The sequence below is a fragment of the Parasteatoda tepidariorum genome, chromosome 10, assembly GCF_043381705.1.
Source record: "Parasteatoda tepidariorum isolate YZ-2023 chromosome 10, CAS_Ptep_4.0, whole genome shotgun sequence".
Classification (NCBI taxonomy): Eukaryota; Metazoa; Arthropoda; class Arachnida; order Araneae; family Theridiidae; genus Parasteatoda; species Parasteatoda tepidariorum.
Window position 1 is genome coordinate 11333605 of NC_092213.1, and position 20341 is coordinate 11353945.

Sequence of the window (20341 nt, forward strand, 5' to 3'; positions counted from 1 at the left end):
AAGTATGAAAACTTAGACCATTTGCTATTATGAAACAGCACCAACACAATTGGTCTGTCTAACACACACACACACTGATATGGATAATAAAAATCATCATTTTCTTAGACCATCTTTTTTAAAGATGTTTTTATAGTAGTGTAAAAAGTATTTTTTTCTCTAATTTGCTGCATACTTTGATTGTTTTTGAACTTGATATAAGAAAATAGAATGTATGAGTTAACATAATTTAGTTGTTTTGTGAAAACATTTTTTAACGCTGGAAAGTCAGTGACCATTATTTACCCCGAAAAAAGAGTGACCCAGATTTCCCCCGTGTGACCCTAGTAACTAACGAGAAATCATACTAATAAAAAGATCAAGTTTTTTTTTTGTCGAAAGACTAATATTGTGAAGAAATAAAATGTAAGCAATGACCAATAATGAAAACAAATTAAGTTATAATTTTTAGAAATAAAAATTAAAATATGCTTAGAAAAATGCACAATAAGAGAAATATTCTTCAATAACACTGTATTGAAATTGAGCAGAAACACAAAAAACAATAATAAAAAATCCTGTTTTTTTTTTGTTTTGTTTCTGTTGAAAGACAATTACTGTATGGGAAAAGGGAAAACATAAAAACAATTACCAATCATAAAAAAAAAAATTAAGGTATCCTTTTTCAGAAAAAAAATTTAAATATTTATAGAAAAATGCACAAGAACTGAAATTTATCCATTGCATTGGAATTCGGCAGAAATTTTTTTATATATATATATGCATGACACATACACCGAAAGTAAGAGTGCTATATAAAAGTAAATTGTGAATTTTAACATTCACAACTTACATGAAATGTACAACAAATATTTCTTTTGGACACTTACTAGCAAGTCACTGGTACACAGGAATAATTTTTGACGCTACTTCTTCCGACAAATATGTTTTCATCAATGTATGACTATGAGGCTTTTCATTTGCTGCTAATGCCCTTTGGTAAAAACACCATGAAGATATTCCTTTTAGACATTTTGAGTGACGGGGCTTATCATCTGTTGACATTACGTGAAAAAGAGATGCGAAAACTGCAGTTTTCATTTTAGAAAGATCAGGGGCATTATCCACAATAGCTTTGCGTTAATAACTCTGCAACTTTTTGATGGTAGGATTAGTGAGCTGTCCTTTTTTACGACCACCAAGAATTACTTTTTTTATGCGCCACTCCTTTATTTTATTTCGCAAAGCAGTGCCCAATCTTTTTGACACATGATTCAGGCATTCTTCTTTTTTAATAGAAAAATCTGGACATATACTTTTTCTTCATTCAAAGTTACAAATGTTTTCGAATCCTCATCACAAATCATTGTGCTGTACCGAAAATTATTTTCAGAGGCAGAACGTTTCCAAAGATCTACTGCTGCATGAGCTTCCATGCTTCTGGAAGAACCAGCAAAATTGTTTTGACAGGAGTGCCCTTCCCATATAAGAAACTCGGCACTGTCAGCTCCTAGGTCTCGAACGGCATTCACACACTCAGAGCAACACTTCGACAATATCACGTAATCGACTACAATATTAGTAAGTGATTCGACTACACAACCAATACTATATAGGGAAGTAAGCTCACGCTTCTGCCGCTTACCATCGTACGAAACAATCAAATCTAATACATCAATGTCTTTCAAACTCTCATCAGCCTTGATGTATGCCTCTCGTACCATATTACGAGAAAGTTCTGCAAGGCAGCATGACCTTTGCCGGAGCTTGAAAAAGCTCTCATCATTTGAGTGTTAATTTCGAATCTTTTAGATTCAACTTCTCTTTCACTTTAAAAACAAGTACCAAAAGATTTACAGCATGTTTCGCCATACAGTTCCAGCTTCGAAGAATATCCAAAAGTATCAATAATTTTGACATTTAAAGACTTTCCACCCTATTCACACAACAGAATTTGTAGCAAAGGTTTGAAGCAAAAACCACTCATAGTAACATAAGTTTTATAACTATTATTGTCAGTGTTCATTGTTGTCAGATCAGAGTGGTTATCAGAATTATCAACACTCATAGTTTTACTGGTATCATTGTTGTCATTACTAACACTTTTGTTATTAATATCATTGTCAGTATTTATATTAATGATATTATCAACAATATCCACAGTTTTATTATCAGTTTTCACTTTGTTTGCAGACAAAAGGCGTGCTGCAAGTATAGCTTTGCTGCGTTTAGTTGGCCGTGCTTTCGGCTTCCTCCTCCGTGAACTAATGCATTATTAAAAAAATATAAATAAATTAATCTAAAAACTAATAAACAATAGAAAACAGAATAATAACAACTAATATGGTTTAATTAGTTCTAAAAAGAACTTTTTTTTATGACAAAAATCGAAATATAAGGAGCAGATAAAAATCGAGCTACAAATTGTAAACAAACTATCAAAGTTGTAGTTGAAGTAAAATAAATATGAGTTGCCAGATTTTGTTACTAATAATATTAATTAAAAATAAATTAATTATGCACATTTAATTCTGTATATCTGATTGCTAATATTGTTTGTTTTATCTATCATACTAATTTTTAAATATGAAAATCATATGAGGGTCAAATTTCAATATTTTTCTGTACGTGGATGATGTTTATTGAAAATTCCTGCTCAAGAAATCATTTAAGTATAATGAGTAGATATTTCTATGGAAGCCTTGTTATTTTGTGTTTTAATTTACTGGTTTCATGCTAATCTCACATGTCATCAAAAGATATTTGAATTTATTATGATGATAAACTACTAAGCTATGTTTTATTTCTTGTTGAGATCCATGTGGCAGAATCGTGGGGGCATTGTGGGCCCAAGGCCCACCAAATTTTTCGGGCCCCTTACAAAATATTTTGAAATTAAATTTCTGAAGAATAGTCCTAATAATAAAAAAGAACCTATTGAAGTGCATGATTCAAGAGAAACATTCTAAGAAATTTTGAAAACAGACAATTGAAGATTATTGTTCTAAGATGAAGTTTGCACCTCTGTATATTAAAGCAAAATATAAAAGAGCAAAACAATGTTGTGCCAACATATGAATAGTTTGGAGACCACAAACAATTGAAATCAGTGAGCGTTGCTGAAAGTCTGGTTAGCTGGATTGCTTTCTATTGTAAGCTGTAATTATTTTTTTATTTAGTACTTATACCATCACAAAGCTAGCCGACTTTTCATTAGATATAACGATGCGTTCATCATGTATGCTAAGATATTAAGGTTATTAATTATAATTTTTATTAAAAAATACACGCAAAAAATATCCAACAGGGCCAAAATTAGATCTACTCATAGAAAATTAATAATTCATTTAAATATAAATTCATATTAAGTGCATTCACTTCAGCCATTGACGTAAAAATTGCACCAATTCAAATTTCGATGTACTTTCGAATTTGATTCTTGCAATGTTTACACGAGTTTTTTTTTTATTTATCAAACTGTAAAGAAAATTTGAAATAAAAGATGCATTTTTTTGAGAAAAGCTGTTTCTTTCAGTATTTAAAAAAAAATAGTAATATTGTGGACTTTTTACTACTTTTGAGGGCCCTTGACCCGAACCTATTGGGCCTAGGCGATTCTAATTTTTTGGTTTAATGAATTTCTTAAATGCTCTTTGAATATTACTAATCACTGTGCTTTTTTAATTTTTAAATGAAGCTGAACCTGAAAGCATTCTTACTATGAGGTGAGGCTTTAGATGAAAAAGTAGTAAGTATTGTTTTTATTGTTAGCAAATAATTCTGGATTAAATAATTATGCCTCGTAATTATTATGCTACATATGTATACTATATTTGCATTGCTTAATTTTAACCCGGCTGGATGGACCCCAGATGATTTTGTTTATACATTTTCTTTTCTTCTATTGACCTTGAAATTTCTTTCTTTTCAGTAGTCTAATTTTATGCACCCACCACCCTATATCAGGTATTACGAATTCCAAAAGGTCATTATTTTTTCTTTGACAAAGGTGTTACCAATATTAATTTGAAATTGCAAACAGTTCACATATTTTTCTTAATCACACTATTCATGCTGTTTTTAGNAGTGGGAACTTAAGAAACAATGATACATTTTAATTATAACATTGCCTAAAGACAGTCTTAATTAATGTTAATAGACTATTTTATTCCTTCATGAGGTTAATGGGAAATTGTCATATACGGATGCTTAATTAATTCTGGTAATATGTACTACTGGTTTTAAGGTAATTGATAGAATTCTTCAACAGACTTTTCTTAGTTTTTAGAAAATATTTTTCCCTTACAGAGACATTGTATTACAATTTTAACTAACAATAACTTTAAAAAATATATAAAAGGTCTTATAAAAATTTTTTTATAAGACTTCATCAAGGTCTTATAAAAATTTTTTTATAAGACTTCATCAAGGTCTTATAAAAAAATTATTTGTCTTTGCATTTCAACATTAGTTTACTGCACGAATAATGTATTTTGCACTAAACTCAAATATTGAAGGGTTATGCAATAAACACTGATACAGTTGCAAAATATTTGCAGAGTATTAACCGTTTGAGTGCGGCATTTGCTTGTTATGTGCCAAAAATGCAGAGAAGCTCTCTTGTTTTGTACCGAAAATGCAGAGACGCTGCTGTTGGTTAGTATAATTTTCGCATCTATTGAGAGCAGTTGAATTCATATCAATCGCAGTTTTTATTCATTTTACTCAATTGTGATTTTTATTGTGCGATGAAATTACTACGCATTTCATTCCGCACTATTAGCATATATATAAGAAAACTCTTCAGCACTCAAACGGTTAAAACTTCAATAAATAGTTATACTAACTGTGGAAATAGTTGTCTTACAGCCCCTTAATAGGGATATGAACCATAGAAAAGTATTTGATACTAATAAATTTTGACTTTCGTTAATTGAACAGGATAATTTTATAGCAGGAGCAATAAATATCATGCCGTCCTAGATCCATTGATTAAAAATGCAATATCTTTCTTACTGCTAAACATTCTAATAATAACAATACATACAAATAACAGTATATGAACCAGTACTTTTAAAAAAGACAAATTGACAAACTAATAAACATAATTTAATATATTTTAAGTTTAAAAAAAAAAGACAAATTTTAGTTAAAATAATTTGAACTGAGAACATTTCGCTTTGCAAATCCAGCAGGAGAACGTGCGGTAATAATGTCTTCGTGTTCTGGTATCTTTAGTTCCTTTAGCAATTTTTCTATCTCTGGGTCCATAGGTGGCTCTTCATCACCTAAAGAAAATAAATTAAAAATGTTAAGTAACAAATTTTTTTGATAATATTTTGCTTTCAGTTTTTTAATTTACATTTTTATGATCAGCTGTAAATCTATTGCGACAACTATGAACGAAAATTTACAATTTGAAGGTGAGGACCATTTTATTTAATTTTATAGCAGTCGTTGAACAGCTGACCAGTTTTTTTGGTTTACAATGTTCAACTCTGCAGCATTGTACTTTTGAACCCAATTCAAAAGACAAGGGAACACCTGAATCAAAAAATGGAAAAAATACATCAAATATGGAAAGAACACCTTATCTGTTTGTTTTAAGTTATTCAATAAGTTAAATATTTCATTTTAAATGTAGAAAAAAAAAAGTGTAGTCTACCATACGAGTAGTTTTTTATAGGGGACAAAGCATAACAAGCTATTAAACTTATAATGCAAAATTAAGGAAACATGCTGGCTAACATTCACGTATAATTTTTACCCGTTTGAAAATCTGACTAATATTAAGCTTTATATTTTTTAATCAATTAGTAATAGCTATTTAAAAACTAAAAATTTACAGCCAATTTAAATTAACACATTAAGCATTATTGTTCAGATATTATATCACAAATAAATATATTATCGCAACTTAATTAAAAATAAATCACTACCAATGAATTTTTCCATTCCTCTTTGTACAGCATCTCGAATTTAGATCACACCTACAGTTAATATAGAAAAATTAAATCATTGAAATGATTTAAGGTGAGTAAGGTACTTACCTAAATTTAAGGCAATGTTATGAAGGACACAGCAAGCAACTATTATTGCTCGAACATTGTCAATGTGGCATGACATGCCCAGGCTGAGGCACGGGAATCTTCTTTTTAAAATTCCATAACTACGCTCCACATTATTTCTTGTTAAGGCATGTGCCTTGTTACCTGAAACAAAATACCAATCAGCCTAATTAAATTACAGTTTTTTGTCATATCTCTTTTACAAAAATTATTTTAATATGAGTTTGGGTTTGTCATGACAAATGATTATAGTGTAATTTGGAACATTGCCTATATTTATGTTAACACATTGAATGCCACGCTAATTTTACATGGCTTGCCTGTCTGTATAAACGGTAAATAACTACAAACTAAATTTACAAATATTGAACAGATTTTGCTAGATTTTTTAAAAAGGTTTAGCACGACATATCTGAAAAAAGTGGTGAATTATATAAGCCTACGAATTGTTAATAATCTTGGCTTCGCCGGTCACCCCTGTAATACAGCAAAAAATAAAACCGACCCCGCAATATCAACATACAATTTTAAATAATCTGGCTGAAGATTTAAATCATGAGGTCAAAAAGTTTGTTGGAAATAAAATGTTTTAAGTAGTTCAAGAGAAAAAAGTTAAAAATATATTTTGAAACTCGCGTGATGTAACACTGAATAATAAATTATACACTTGTATTGTATATAGTAAATATAAATATATTAAAAATGAAGTCAGGACAACAGAATAATTGGACAAATGGAAAATAAAAATTTTCTACAATAACTAGTACCAACATCTTTCTTCAGACATTGTTTTCCATGGGGAACCAATTCAAGATCAACACTGTACTTTGTAATTTAATGTCAATCAAACTATTTCATAACCTGCCCAATGTATTTGGTATAGAGAGGTATTTAAATTCTCATTCCAGTAATTAAATAAGTTTTTACAATCAAGAATGTTTAATAGACAGAATATTTTTGAAGTAAAAATTTATACTTCTCTATACTTTATAATAATTATAAAACGGAACCCCGTACATGGTCTAAAGAATCAAAATTAATGTTTTAATAGTTGCATATAATTATAGTGTTGTTATCTAATATCTGTTTTTAGCTTTTAGTTTGTTGCTGGTTATTTGGTGGTTTTGAATGAATGTAGAGAAAAAGGTGTAAATATGGGCACCCTCTTTTGTTTTTTGGATAAAGTTACTTCATTAACAACTATAACAAGTTTCCTAAATGCGAGAAGGCAAAACAATGATTAATATCAATTATTTCATTTCAAAAAATGTCAATGTCGGGGGTCAAAAACTATCGGAAAAGAAGCCTTAGTCACCGGATCACGTGTTGTGTCGGATGTATTAGCAGGCCAGGACTTGAAAACATCGGCCAAAAATAGAACAAAAGAATCGGGCAAAATATTGGCCAATAAAGCAATTGGAAAAATTCAGTCAATGATCAATGATGAGTGGTGGATATAAAAGAAAGCGCAAGACAAAGAAAAAAATCATTCCATCAAAGAAACAGAAAGCGAGAGGACGTGATATTTTTGACTCCTAATCATGACATTTCTTTTGAAGGGTTCTCCAGAATGTGTCAAATCTGAACTGGAATTGTTTCATATGCCTGGCACACAAACCGTCATTCAAAGTGGGCAGTGGGTAGAGTTCCATCCATTATCTAATGTATTTGATGGCGGACCCGTAGAATTTCATATATCAGGCTCCGGCGAGGAATTTATTGATTTAAGTCAGACTCAGCTTCACGTGCAGGCAAAAATTTTAAAAAATGATAATACTAATTTAACGAAAGATGACGATATCGGACCCGTTAATCTATTTTTACATTCTCTGTTTTCTCAAGTGGATGTATCATTAAACGACCGCATCATTTCAAATTCGAGCAACACCTACCCTTATAGATCCTACATAGAAACACTTTTAAACCATGGCTATGACAGTAAAACCTCCCAACTCACAGCAGAACTTTATTATAAGGATTCCAATGATGGACTGAAAAAAAGATCAGATTTTTTTAAGTTAAGTTCTAGTGTGGACATGATTGGTTGTATACACAGCAATTTGTTCCACCAAAACAGATTATTATTGAACATGGTAGATATAAAAATAAAGTTGATTCGTAGTAAACCTGAATTTTGTTTGAAATCTGGCTGTAAAGTTACACTAGATAGAATTTCACTTTTAATAAGAAAAGTGCGTGTAAGTCCTGGAGTAATTTTAGGACACGCAAAAGTTTTAGAAAAAGATACTGCAAAATATCCTATCGATCGAGTTCTGTGTGAAGCGTATTCCATTCCTAAAGGTAACATGTCATTTGTGCAAGACAATGTATTTGTGGGGCAGATTCCTAAACGACTCATCATAGGATGTGTGGAAAACGATGCATTTCATGGAACATTTGAGAAAAATCCTTTTGATTTTAAACATTTAAATTTTATCGCAGGGTCAACCAGTCCCTCATAATCCACTGGAGCTGAATTTTTCACAAAAACAATATATCAGAGCTTATCAAAATTTATTTATGAGCACTGAACATATGAGAAGCGACAGGGGGCAACTTTATTTCTAGAGAAGAATTTTGTGATGGGTATACTCTCTATGCGTTTGACTTATCCCCTGACTTATGTCATTTTAATGTAATAAAACATAGTAATTTAAGAGTTGAAATGAAATTTGAGAGACCGTTAGAGAAAACAGTGTGTGTCATTGTGTTTGCCGAATTTGAAAACGTCATAGAAATCGAGAGACATCCTATACGATTTTGGAAATGAATAATACGCAATGGACGGAAGAAAGATTTATGAAATTTTATCGAAAGACCCTACAACAGCATCTAAGTTTAGAGGTGTTTACTCACGAGACACAATACCCACTTTGCAAGAAAATGAAGCTATCATCGTAAATACAGATTAATCAACTCGACCAGGATCTCATTGGTTAGCTCTATACATGACTGAACAAAAAAAACTGGAATTCTTTGATTCCTATGGACATGATATTTATAAATTATTTAACATTTCTAATGTATGTTGGAATTCTGTAACTTTTCAATCACTCACTTCAAATGTATGTGGAGCCTATTGTGTATTTTTCATTTGCAAACGCTGTCAGAAACATTCTATGGTTTCCATTCTAAGAATGCTAAATGTTAATAAAAAAAAATGATTTTAGAGTGTATCAATTTGTGAAAAAGAAATTTGGTGTACGCTTTGCTTACAAACAATAAAAAAAATATTTTTTTAAAAAGAAAAATTTTGTTTGTGTTTTTATCTATTTACCTTTTTTTATTATATTTATTTTCAATAAATATTCTAGTTTATTAATTCACTCTATTCACTATGGAGTTTCCTAAACTTAGACATTCGTTCACGTGCATTTTGGCTGGTCCAACGGGCTGTGGTAAAAGTCAGCTCTGCAAAAAAATAATCGAGTCTAAAATTATTGAACCGTTTCCAAAATCAGTGATTTGGTGTTATGGAGCGTATCAATCCATGTTTGAAACAATCCCGAATGTGACATTTCATGAGGGCGTTCCTTCAGATTTAAATAATATTTCAAATGCATTAATTATTCTCGATGATCTCATGTCTGAATTAGGAAGTAATTCCAAATTAACGCATTTATTTACTAAACATAGCCATCACCGTAACGTCTCAGTAATTTTTATAGTTCAAAATATTTTTCATAAAGGTAAAGAAATGAGAGAAATATCTTTGAATTCTCACTACCTTATTCTCTTCAAAAACCCTCGAGATCAGAGTCAAATCACCCATTTAGGTCGACAGCTTTATCCAACAAAAGTTAAATTTTTCCAAGAAATGTGTCGTGACGCGACTTCAAAACCTTTTGGCTACCTGTTAGTCGATTTGAAACCCAATACGGAAGATAACTAGCGCCTGCGCACTGGTATATTACCAAATGATAAAATGATCGTGTACCAGCCGAGATAGTCATTTGTCCATTAACATTAGCGAAGATGAGTAGTGTCTGTGTCTTAGATTTCGAAGGATATTTATTCAATGAAAATAGGTTTATTATTAAAGAACTAGCAATATTTAATATAAGTAACAACTATTTGAAAAATTGGACATTTAAGCCACCATTTAGTTTCGTAAAGCTAAAGAAGCATGAGAAAAAACAATATTTTTGGATTAAAAATAATACGCATGGATACAATTGGAATTTTGGTGGAATGCCTTATATTACATTATACTTCATTTTGGAAGAAATATTTCAGAATTATGAAAAGATTTATGTAAAAGGAGTGGAGAAGACAAAATTTATTCAAACTTTCACAAACCGCCCATGTGTTAACCTAGAAAGCATAGAATGCCCGAAAATCAATGATTTGGTAAAATCGCATGTTAACTGTAATTTTAAACACTTCAGCAGAAATCACTGTGCCTCCATCAAAGCTGAAACATTTGGTCATTTTCTAAAGTATAAAATAATCCCAAACAGGAATAAATCAATCAATTGTTATTAGAATGTCGAACAGTAGGCACTGTTGTCTAGAGGTCTTACAAGCTGTTGCTAAACTGAAATCCAAGCGGAAATTTTTAAAACACTGTCCAGCTAAATCTATTAAACGCATTTGTGAATGCGTCCTTAATTTGTTAAAAGGTAACATTCCTCTCAATAAAAAACAAAAAAGCAAGCTCTCACCATTAAAAAGAAGTTTAAGAAAACTTTCTGATAAAAAAGTACCTTTGTTCCGTAAGAGGGAAATTCTTGTTCAACGTGGTGACAGATTTTTAGGATTCCTGATACCAGCGGCAATTACAGCTCTAACATCTTTAATTAATGGAACACGCTAAAAAAATTATTCTTGTTCCCGAAAATAGAATACAAGCTAATACTGTAGAATATCTATCTGAATTGGATAAGCAAATGCATGATATCATTAAAAATCAAAATATTCCAGAAAATGATAAAAGCAGTGCTATATTTGCAAATTCTTCAAAAATACGTCAGGTGTCCTACTTTTTTGGAAAATAAAAGCAAATCGAATCAACCAGTGGATGATATCTCAGCCGAAGTGGAAGAAAAGCCTAACGAAATTAAAAGAAGAAAATGATATGGAAAACATCAATTTAGTAGAAACGCAACTAATGAATGTTGTACCCAAAAGTCAAAAGGAACGAGCTGAAAAGTTTTTTCATTTATTGCAATCTAACAAAGAACTGTTTTCTTGGACTGATAAAGGAGAAATTTTGTATAAACAGAAACTCCTTCCTGGAACGAATATCACTCATTTGATAAATAATGTACTGAGAAATGAGAAGAAACAACCAAAAGGCCAAAAAGTATTTTTTGAAGCTTTGAAAGAAATGAAAATACCAGAAGAATATGTAATTAATAAAAAAGTGTTTACTGACTCACCTCCTGTAACGAGTACACCAGTCCTGTTTGCTAGAAAAAAACGTTGGCTGAAATACTAAGTAACAGTATATTTTGTAACATGGTATTTTTTGTAAATAAAAATAAAATAAAATTCTCTCTCTTTATTTCAATGTAAACAAAAATCAATACATACAAGTTTTCTTTTTTTAAAAAATACTATACCTGAAAATGTCTCCTTTTCTGTGCACATGTGTATCAGCCAATGTTTGCGTAATATTTGTTGGCCCTTTTTTTTAAAATGTGTATGTGTGCTTGCTTCCTTCTTCTTCTATCTTCAATACCCATATGGTAGAGTAGAATAGTCTGGTTTTAAAACTCTCTTATTATATACCATCCTGTATTCTTTTGTCTCTTCCTTATTTAAAACTCTCCTCTTCTTAGCGTCTCGAATTATCTTTGATGGGTCATGGATACAAATGGCGGTACGATCATCCAGGTTGGACACCAAACTGTGAATAGAGTCAAAATTTAATGATAAACTGTTCTTAAAATTTAAACAGAAACCCCGGACCTTGCAGACACTTTTTCCACTGTCAGTCACATAAGCGTAATTTTTCGGGCCACCTAAAAAATAAAATAAATAAATAAGAAAATACAGATTTTTTTTTTATCTTTTAATATCACATTGAGGAACAAATTAAAAAAGACAAGGAATTAATCCAAGATGCGTTTTTTTTTTTTCATACCTGAAACAAATTTAACAATAGTTTCTCCTCCGAGTTCATCAGTAAATTCCCCAAGAAAATTTCCTAATGGTGGGTCGTTAAGGCCATTTGATGCATAGATAATCGAATCGGTATCAAAGTATAGGACCTGCTCCCCAAGTTTATCAAGTTCATCATATAGCTTCAGTCTTGCATGGCAAGTTGTGAAAGCAGCTATGAAAATATTGGTGCTAGCATCATCGTCGATGAATTCTGTCTTTCGCTTCCACTGCATGGCACAGATCGTCTCAGTGGGGAAAAACAAGTCTTGTATCTATAAGGGAAAAGAAAAAAAAATGTTATTAATAAAATGAAATCGCGAAAATTTAATATAGATTGTACATACACTGTATCACTAAATATTTCTTAATTGAACAATAATTACTTCTTTAGTGTTGCCAGAAAAGAATTTGTTAAATTCTTCCAAAGAGCCGACAAAATTCAGCATCATCTTGATGAGGCTCATCCCCCATCTGCCCCAAAAGCTATTTAGTGCAAGCTTTGCCACTGCTCTCTGACCTAGATTGAAAGCGATCTTGTCTTTCCGGAGCAGTATCCCCTCCTTCCTGAAATAAGACTGAATATACTCGTCTTTATCTTCCTCCGTTTCACACCCTGACGGCCATCCGCTTGCTTCCTGCTTTAGCTGCAGGAATAAATCAATGTAGGATTTAAATAAATCAGACAACGATTTCTCAAAATGATACACTTCATACACCTGAAATGATAAAAAAAAAATTAATCATCTTAATCAGGAAATGCATAAATAAAAATATATTTTCATATTTGATAAGTAATGCCAACCTTAAGGATCTGGTAGCCTTTTTGTATAGCTTTCTTCACCTCTTCAGTCACCCACGAACCAACGAAAGCTCTTTCATCATCATTATGGTGACAGGGTGTTTGCTGACTCATGTCACCACATGTTCTACACAGTGGGAATAGTAGCTTTCCATTGCTTCTACAGGGTAATACTAGATGATATAACCTTCTGAGTGGCAAAACTTTGCACTTCACAAATCCAAAATAGTTTGTAATATTGTCGAAGTTTTCGGTAATGATAGTAGGGTGTCCAATCGGGTATCTGTAAAAAATAATCACTTTTTTTCAAAAAAATAAAGAACGAAACTCACATTTTTTAAGCCTTAAATAGAGTTAATGAAAATTGAACGTACCGACAGTATTTATTGCACCACGGGTACAGGTTGGTAAAATCTATGTACTTAGCTACGCCCTCATAAATTAATTTCACCGCATTTGTGCGGCTCCCGAAGAATGCATCCCTTGGGTTCAAACGATTCACAACTTCGTGAGTCGATAAAAACAAGTTGACCTCACTGGCCTCCTTCTTCATCAGTGCGAAGTCGTGCTCCCATATCTCTATCAAGTTGAATCCTCTCCTCTTGATTCTTTCAGAGATTTCAGTTGTTTTCACCCTCAATCTCTCCATGGTCTCTCCAGATACAGGATTGACTACATCTCGATCGTAGCATTTTACGCAGCCGTGAAAGAAGCATCCCTGTTTTCAAATGATAAAAATAATATACATGAGTATCCATTTTCGTATTAAAAAAACATTTCGTATGTGTATGAAATAGATTCATTTATAAAAACTTACGTGAAACTGATAAACTGTGTTAGTTTCAGCACAAAATCCATCAACCTTCATTCCTTCGATGGAAACCTCTCCACGACCATTTAATGCATGCTGGATGTTGATACCTTCAGAAAAAGAAACAAAATCTAACCACCGAATGCAGTCAAGGCTGTAATTACCGTTTGCGTATCCATGTACTGGTACTTTGGCAATCGTGTTAGGCATAATATGGTTGCTTCTATAGCAGGCCATGCACGACGCTGCGATAGTCACATAGCTGAAATATAAAAAAAAGGAATAAACAGTCAAAAAAAAGTATATATATATATATATATATATATATATAAATTACCTATAAAAAACACCATTTAACTAATACCATTNGATAAAGATAAATTTTTACATCCCGCGTACTTCCTCTGTAAGAAACCTAAAATAAAAATAATGTGATTAAGATGTGTATGTTAAAAAGAATATCAGTAAAAGAACATTACCTATACTGCAAATATAAAGAAAAATAAAATAATAGAATAAATTAGTGGAAAAAAAATTTGAACCATTACAAAAATTACAGGAATTATAAATTAGATACATACCGACAATATTTTTCCATTTCCTTTTTGAAGTCAAACACATCATCTTTGTAATCTTCATACCACATCACAAACTTCTGGCGTGATTCTGTTGACATGGTATCAGGACTGTAAAAGGACATATCAGGCATGGGAGCAATATAATTTTGGTTAGCAGGGACGTTAAAAAAATGAGGGAAAAAACCTTTCGTCAATTCAGCAATACCAAAAGTTTTTGGCAGTTTAGACAAGGCCATCGGTAAAAAACAGAACGAATCTATAAACCGAATACTGACGGCTGTCACTAGTATTTGAAGGATTTTAGATCCCTGGGGAATTACTTTGGGCTGATAGCCCCGTTCTAACAACCACCTCAAAACAAATTGACCATCAAAGCCCTTCATATTATGAGCGTTTAATGTGTAATCCTTATGCTTAGGGTCTAAAACATAACAGCAGAATTCCGATAACGTGTCTTGTCCACGGAAAACACGCTCAGTACCATCAGCGTACTGAATAATGGCGAAATTTACAAAATGTTCTCGAGTCTCTTGAGTGGTCTCAAAATCGTAGAACATCAGCTTGTCTGAATGCTTCTTTGCTTCCAATTTACCCAAGAAACACAGATGACCTGGCGGAAAATATTTCTTGCAATTTTTGCACCTAATTTCGCCACATTTATGAAGATCTTGTAGGCACTTCTTGCGTTCAATCACCTTCGAACATTTTCTACACTGATATATCTAGATGAAAAAAATAAAAAAAAGCAACATATCATTTCTGATGAGTCTAACAAATATATAAAATGAAGACAGTGTTAAATATAAAATATATAAAACGTACATACCAAGGCACATATCCCCCTTTCTATATGTGTGCTGTAGCACGCAGATGAGCTACACAGCCTATCGCATGCAGTGCATCTTACTGCATCGGACTCCTTAGTGCAATTACTACGCCTGCACACATGACACAAAAACTCGCATCTATGAAGGGCCAGACTTTGATAGGGTTTCAAACACGAATCGCAAAAATAATCAGATCCAAAGAATCCCCTTGGAGACTTAATCAGATCGAAATGCGAGTTGTGTAGATAAAGATAAATTTTTACATCCCGCGTACTTCCTCTGTAAGAAACCTAAAATAAAAATAATGTGATTAAGATGTGTATGTTAACACTCCGTCGGGCGCGTCTCGAAACTTACGGCATCGGGCGCGATGTATCTGTCAGATACATCTCTGTTTTGTGTGTTTTCTATTAATATGTATTACTTTAAATCTCCTATTTTTACTCTTTTTAGATCCAAGCTTTTACACCCGGACCTTTTATTAGTTTTTTAAGTATATTTTTAATTTTTATATATTTTTAATTTTTATATATTTTTAATTTTCATATATTTTTAATTTTTATATATTTTTTAATAATTTCAATAATAATTTTTATTTATTAATCACAAACGCTATTACAAAAGTTAAATGCTGTAAAATATTTAATTAAACATGTTAAACTGTGGAAAAAGTATAAAAAGGACAGTTATGCACAAATAATACATAATATAAAAGTGACAAATCAATTATTATAATTGAATCCGATTCTAAATTTAAGTCAAATTTTTTCTTCCGATCTGTTTTGCCCATTTAAGTATTATTGTCCTTTCCTACATAAAAATAATCATTATTAACATCATCATCGAGTTCTGAGTCATTATAAACACTTTTACTGCCATGACAATCAACTTCACGTGTTTCTAAAATATCTTCTTCGTCAGCATCACTTTCATCAAATTCTTCAGCATTTAATTCCTCATTTCCATCACTAAATAGAATACTATGAACTAGCTCTAGGTCTTTCTGATTTTTCAAATCTAAAAAGNAATGAAGAAAATTTGTATTATACATTTACCTCATTTTAAAACCGTTTGTTTGGCGCAGCATGTCCTTCCTTGGACTTTGTGCCATTAAACCCTACATTCAATCAATTAACCACAACATCCTTTAATAGAGCACCCCTGGCGTATGCAGGCAGTCTGTCTGTGTCGATGAGGGCAGTGTAATTAGTCTCCACCGGTCCGTCTGCTGTTCTCAACCAGTACAATGGCATTCTTGAGCTACAATAAAAATAACAAAGATTCTTAAATGATTAGAATACATACTTAAATCATTAGAAAAAATCACATCAGGAGCCTCACCGTTTACTTGAAGTGGCGTCCAGAAACTAGAAGATGGTCCTTCCTGAGGATCATCAACCCCAGCTCCAGTTTGATAGAAACTAATTGTATTCTCCATAAATGTCTGTGACGTTTCACTTAAATTAAGTGGGTACTGAGTAAATATGCTAGGTGTATCCTAGAACAAAAAATCATAATAAGTATAATGGTATAAATTATATTCAACCACTTTTAAAAAAAAGATCTTCAGATAGGATCCTAAACTCATTGATCATTACCTGTAATTCATCCATAAAACTATAAGCCGATGGCGATAGGGGATTTTCCAAAAACGTCTGCGATGTCTCACTCATCACCTAAAGATTATTAATAACATTATTTAAGTTTTTCCCCCTCTTCCCATAGATAATAGCCAATAAAAAAAATAAAAAAAGAAAATGGATAAAAAATCACTACCACATCATCTATCGGAATATCATTGAAAATCTCAGACGTTTCACTATCATCCTAAAGACAAAAAAAGAAAAAAACATAAATTAATAAGTATACTTTAAGAAAAATGTTTTCCTTTTACGAACAGAGTAAAAAAAAAATCAATCAGATTATTTGTATATATGTTACGACAACACAGGTTAATTATTAAAGAACTTGGAAAATAATTTTATTTAAAAAATAGATGCATAAAAAAAAAAAAACTTAACTTAAATCATTATAGGTAAAAATAAAAAAAAAGAAGAAGCAAACAGATAAAATGATAATGTTAAAATGATACGTATATCATTATAATAAAACATACTTTTAAGAAAAATATTAATAATATTTAATAAGCTATATAAATTGAACTTAATGTAGTAAATTACAAAAACACTGTAATAGAAATAAAAACATTCGACTAAATTAAACACGTGGTAAAACAAATCTTAATTGATTGTCTTAAATCTCACTTTAAAATAAAATAACACCTGGTAAGAAAAAAAATTCATCAACTAGTAAGCTTTAATTAAATTCAACCTCGTGCAAGCATACATCTATATAAATCTAAATCATACATTATAATTTATTTAAATAAAAAGCAACACGCGGTAAAAAAAAAAAAAAAAATCATATTGATCAATAATATTAACACGAGCAAACATACATCTATATAAAATTAATATATTATAATTTACTTAAATAAAAGCACCAGGTGGTAAAAAAAAAAATCGTACTGCTTATTAAGCTTTTCAATTTAACTATCACGTGCAAACATATAACTATGTAAAAATTAATCCGAAAATATGTAATTTACATATCAATAAAATACAGACACGTGGGGGAAATAAAACAACATTAAATTACTAATAAGTTTAAATTAAAGTAACCACGTGCAAAACAGACATCTATGTAAAAACTAAATCAAGTAATAAAATAAATCAAGTATAATTAACATTAATAAACGCAACACGTGGAAAATAAAACATACTGATTAGTAAGTTTTCAATTTAAATTACCACGTGCAAGCATACAACTATATAAAATTAATATAATAATAATAATTATCATTAATAAATTTAACACGTGGTGAAAATAACATTAAATTGCTAATAAGTTTAAATTAAAGTAACCACGTTCAAAACAGACATCTATGTAAAACTAAATCAAGTAATATAATTAACAATAATAAATATAACACGTGGTAAAAATAACATTAAATTGCTAATAAGTTTTTAAATTAAAGTAACCACGTGCAAAACAGACATCTCTGTAAAACTAAATCAAGTATAATTAACATTAATAAACGCAACACGTGGTTGGTGAAAAAATATTAATTACGAATCAATGTATAAATAAAATAATGCAATAAAATATTAGATTACTTACTTCGCTAATTCGACGCTTGTTAGATGACATATCTATGGACTAATACGAAATAAAATCGCAAGCAAAAATAATTAAACTAGAAAATACAACAAAAAAATATATATATATTATAGATGCAATGAAAAATCTAGATGTAACGGACACTGCGAAAATGATATGAAGACTTGAATTACTCGCTACAACAATCTCAAACTGACCACTGGAGGAATGATTTATACAACAGGTTTCAAACCCCCCGCTTATATTTCTATCGATACAGTTAACCCCCCCTTGTGTGTTGCTTATAGCTCGCAGCGAATCATTCAATCACCATGTTGCCATCACAGAAAAGAAATACTCCAAAAACCGAAACTGATTCCCTTTCTGCTAAAATAAAGAAATAAGCAGTTGATGACCGATATTTTCTTTTTTAAACCCCTCTACTATAAAACATATATTCCATCCATCTCCTGTTGCCACCCCGGAAAAGAAATAATATACTCGAATACCGAAACTGATTCCTTTTCTGCTAAAAAAAAGAAATAAGCAGTTGATGACGCTCACTTTCTTTTTTTAAACCCCTCTACTATAACACGTTTATTTCACGACCCCCCACTGGGATGATTGACAGGTGCCACGCCCCCTCCATTGTATTCAGCCTGTACTCCCTGTACCTGTACTAGCCTGTACCCCCAGATGTCCAGAAAAAATGGGGTGTAAATATGGGCCCTCTTCAAAAAAGTCACCAAAAATAGTTTAAAAACAGGATAAAACAATACAAAATGGTAGAGAATTTATTTATTACAGGAAAAAAAATTATTTACAGAAATCGCAAACATAACTGGCTCTTTCACCCCCGGCACAGTGCCCACATTTGGCACATAACGCATCTTACCCACACCTCTCCTCGAGTGTCTTCAGAGAACTTTCCATCACAAAAACTGCAAGTTGCATCGCTTGAGTCTGGTTTATCCCCACCGTTGACATTTATCAGATTCGTATCATCATCGCTGTAGATAAGAGGAGGGTCATCGAGTCTGATGAGTCCGATGATGAATCGTATCGTTGCGTGGGCCGAATTTTCTTTTTTTGAAGGCCTTTCGTCTTCCCACCCTGCCCTCTGGCCGGTCTCTTACCCCGGGAAAACTCAAGGACGTCTTCTTGAGAGCACTTGTCAAGCGTCTTGGTCAACTGATCCTTGTATGGTAATCCGGTGATGAGGCTGGACCTTGCTGCTTTGCGTCCACGAGTAGTGGTTATCTTCTTAATGTTGGGAACAGGAGATATGTCGAACGGAGAAATTGCACTTGAAGTTCCCGGGGAACATTGAGGTATTTCAGCTGCCTTATCAATTGGCATAACTAGAGCCTGATGTGCTAAACTCCACTAAAAAAAGTTGGTGTAATTATGGGCACCCTTTAAATGGGGGCCCATATTTACACCAACCCCACCTAAGAAGGATGGCCACTATCACAAGTAACCTAAAAGCGTGCGTGACTAAAGGTGTGCTTCAAAAAATAGCTTAAGATCTCCGCTTTCCGGATATCACTGTCAAATTATTTTTAACTGAACATAAGTACATGAAAAGAAAACGATTTCACATACCTCTCAAAAGTTTGCAGTCCAGAATAAACACCAATTTGCACAATAACTCACGCTGCATCCACACTACTTGAAAAAATGGTTCCAACTGCTCTGTACAATCTTATATTAGCAACTGGCGCCATATACAGTCCTTGCCGCCAGTCTTCAGTACCTCCCATAGCTACTAGGGAGGGGTGCCCATATTTACACCTGTGCCCATTTTTACACCTTCTCCTCTAATATTTAATAGCATACAAGCAGTTACATTGCGAAAAACACAAATGTTCAATATAATGAACTAAAAGGTATCATAAACTAACAAATTTTTAAAATTAATAGTTCCACAGTGTAATAATTACCATATTTATCAAAAAATGGTAATAGGTGGCTAATAAGTAATTGCCCTGTTACTAAACATAAATAATTAC

The 20341-nt window shown here is 31.9% G+C and overlaps 4 protein-coding genes across 6 annotated transcripts; 1 reads left to right on the forward strand and 3 right to left on the reverse strand.

The window, feature by feature from the left end:
* Window positions 1-7353: 7353 nt before the first annotated feature.
* Window positions 7354-14045, reverse strand: LOC107453558 (uncharacterized). Its single transcript, XM_043052017.2, has 6 exons — window positions 13772-14045; window positions 13329-13672; window positions 12958-13237; window positions 12539-12871; window positions 12136-12427; window positions 7354-12013 (listed from the first exon to the last, which is right to left on the reverse strand). The coding sequence occupies exons 1-6, from the start codon at window positions 14000-14002 to the stop codon at window positions 11724-11726; spliced, it is 1770 nt and encodes a 589-aa protein (XP_042907951.1). The 5' UTR covers window positions 14003-14045; the 3' UTR covers window positions 7354-11723.
* Window positions 7589-8509, forward strand: LOC139426739 (uncharacterized protein F54H12.2-like). Its single transcript, XM_071186568.1, has one exon. It carries the CDS (start codon window positions 7589-7591, stop codon window positions 8507-8509), a length of 921 nt encoding a protein of 306 aa, XP_071042669.1.
* Window positions 14046-14275: 230 nt separating the features above from the next.
* LOC139426740 (uncharacterized) lies at window positions 14276-16281 on the reverse strand. Its single transcript, XM_071186570.1, has 4 exons — window positions 16239-16281; window positions 15985-16187; window positions 15170-15460; window positions 14276-15065 (listed from the first exon to the last, which is right to left on the reverse strand). The coding sequence occupies exons 1-4, from the start codon at window positions 16279-16281 to the stop codon at window positions 14328-14330; spliced, it is 1275 nt and encodes a 424-aa protein (XP_071042671.1). The 3' UTR covers window positions 14276-14327.
* A 20-nt stretch (window positions 16282-16301) lies between these two features.
* LOC139426641 (uncharacterized) lies at window positions 16302-20156 on the reverse strand. 3 transcript variants are annotated; one of them, XM_071186089.1, is made up of 3 exons: window positions 16769-16949; window positions 16498-16668; window positions 16302-16430 (listed from the first exon to the last, which is right to left on the reverse strand). In XM_071186089.1, the coding sequence occupies exons 1-3, from the start codon at window positions 16841-16843 to the stop codon at window positions 16377-16379; spliced, it is 300 nt and encodes a 99-aa protein (XP_071042190.1). In that variant the 5' UTR covers window positions 16844-16949; the 3' UTR covers window positions 16302-16376. The 3 variants fall into 3 exon arrangements, with proteins under 3 accessions (XP_071042190.1, XP_071042191.1, XP_071042189.1); XM_071186090.1 differs by lacking the exon at window positions 16769-16949 and adding an exon at window positions 18351-20156 and having other exon boundaries at window positions 16302-16668; XM_071186088.1 differs by having other exon boundaries at window positions 16302-16668.
* Between the last annotated feature and the right edge of the window lie 185 nt (window positions 20157-20341).

Coding starts and splice junctions, on each gene's coding strand:
- LOC139426739 (XM_071186568.1), top strand. CDS start 7,589: ATGACATTTCTTTTGAAGGGTTCTCCAGAATGTGTCAAATCTGAACTG.
- LOC107453558 (XM_043052017.2), bottom strand. CDS start 14,002: ATGGCCTGCTATAGAAGCAACCATATTATGCCTAACACGATTGCCAAA. Junction 13,673..13,771: donor ACACAGTTTATCAGTTTCAC/GTAAGTTTTTAT, acceptor ATTTGAAAACAG/GGATGCTTCTTTCACGGCTG. Junction 13,238..13,328: donor TGGTGCAATAAATACTGTCG/GTACGTTCAATT, acceptor TATTTTTTACAG/ATACCCGATTGGACACCCTA.
- LOC139426740 (XM_071186570.1), bottom strand. CDS start 16,281: ATGGCACAAAGTCCAAGGAAGGACATGCTGCGCCAAACAAACG. Junction 15,461..15,984: donor TTAATAATGATTATTTTTAT/GTAGGAAAGGAC, acceptor TTTTTATTTTAG/GTTTCTTACAGAGGAAGTAC. Junction 15,066..15,169: donor AAAGGGGGATATGTGCCTTG/GTATGTACGTTT, acceptor TTTTTCATCTAG/ATATATCAGTGTAGAAAATG.
- LOC139426641 (XM_071186088.1), bottom strand. CDS start 16,843: ATGAGTGAGACATCGCAGACGTTTTTGGAAAATCCCCTATCGCCATCG. Junction 16,669..16,768: donor GTTTTATGGATGAATTACAG/GTAATGATCAAT, acceptor TTTTTGTTCTAG/GATACACCTAGCATATTTAC.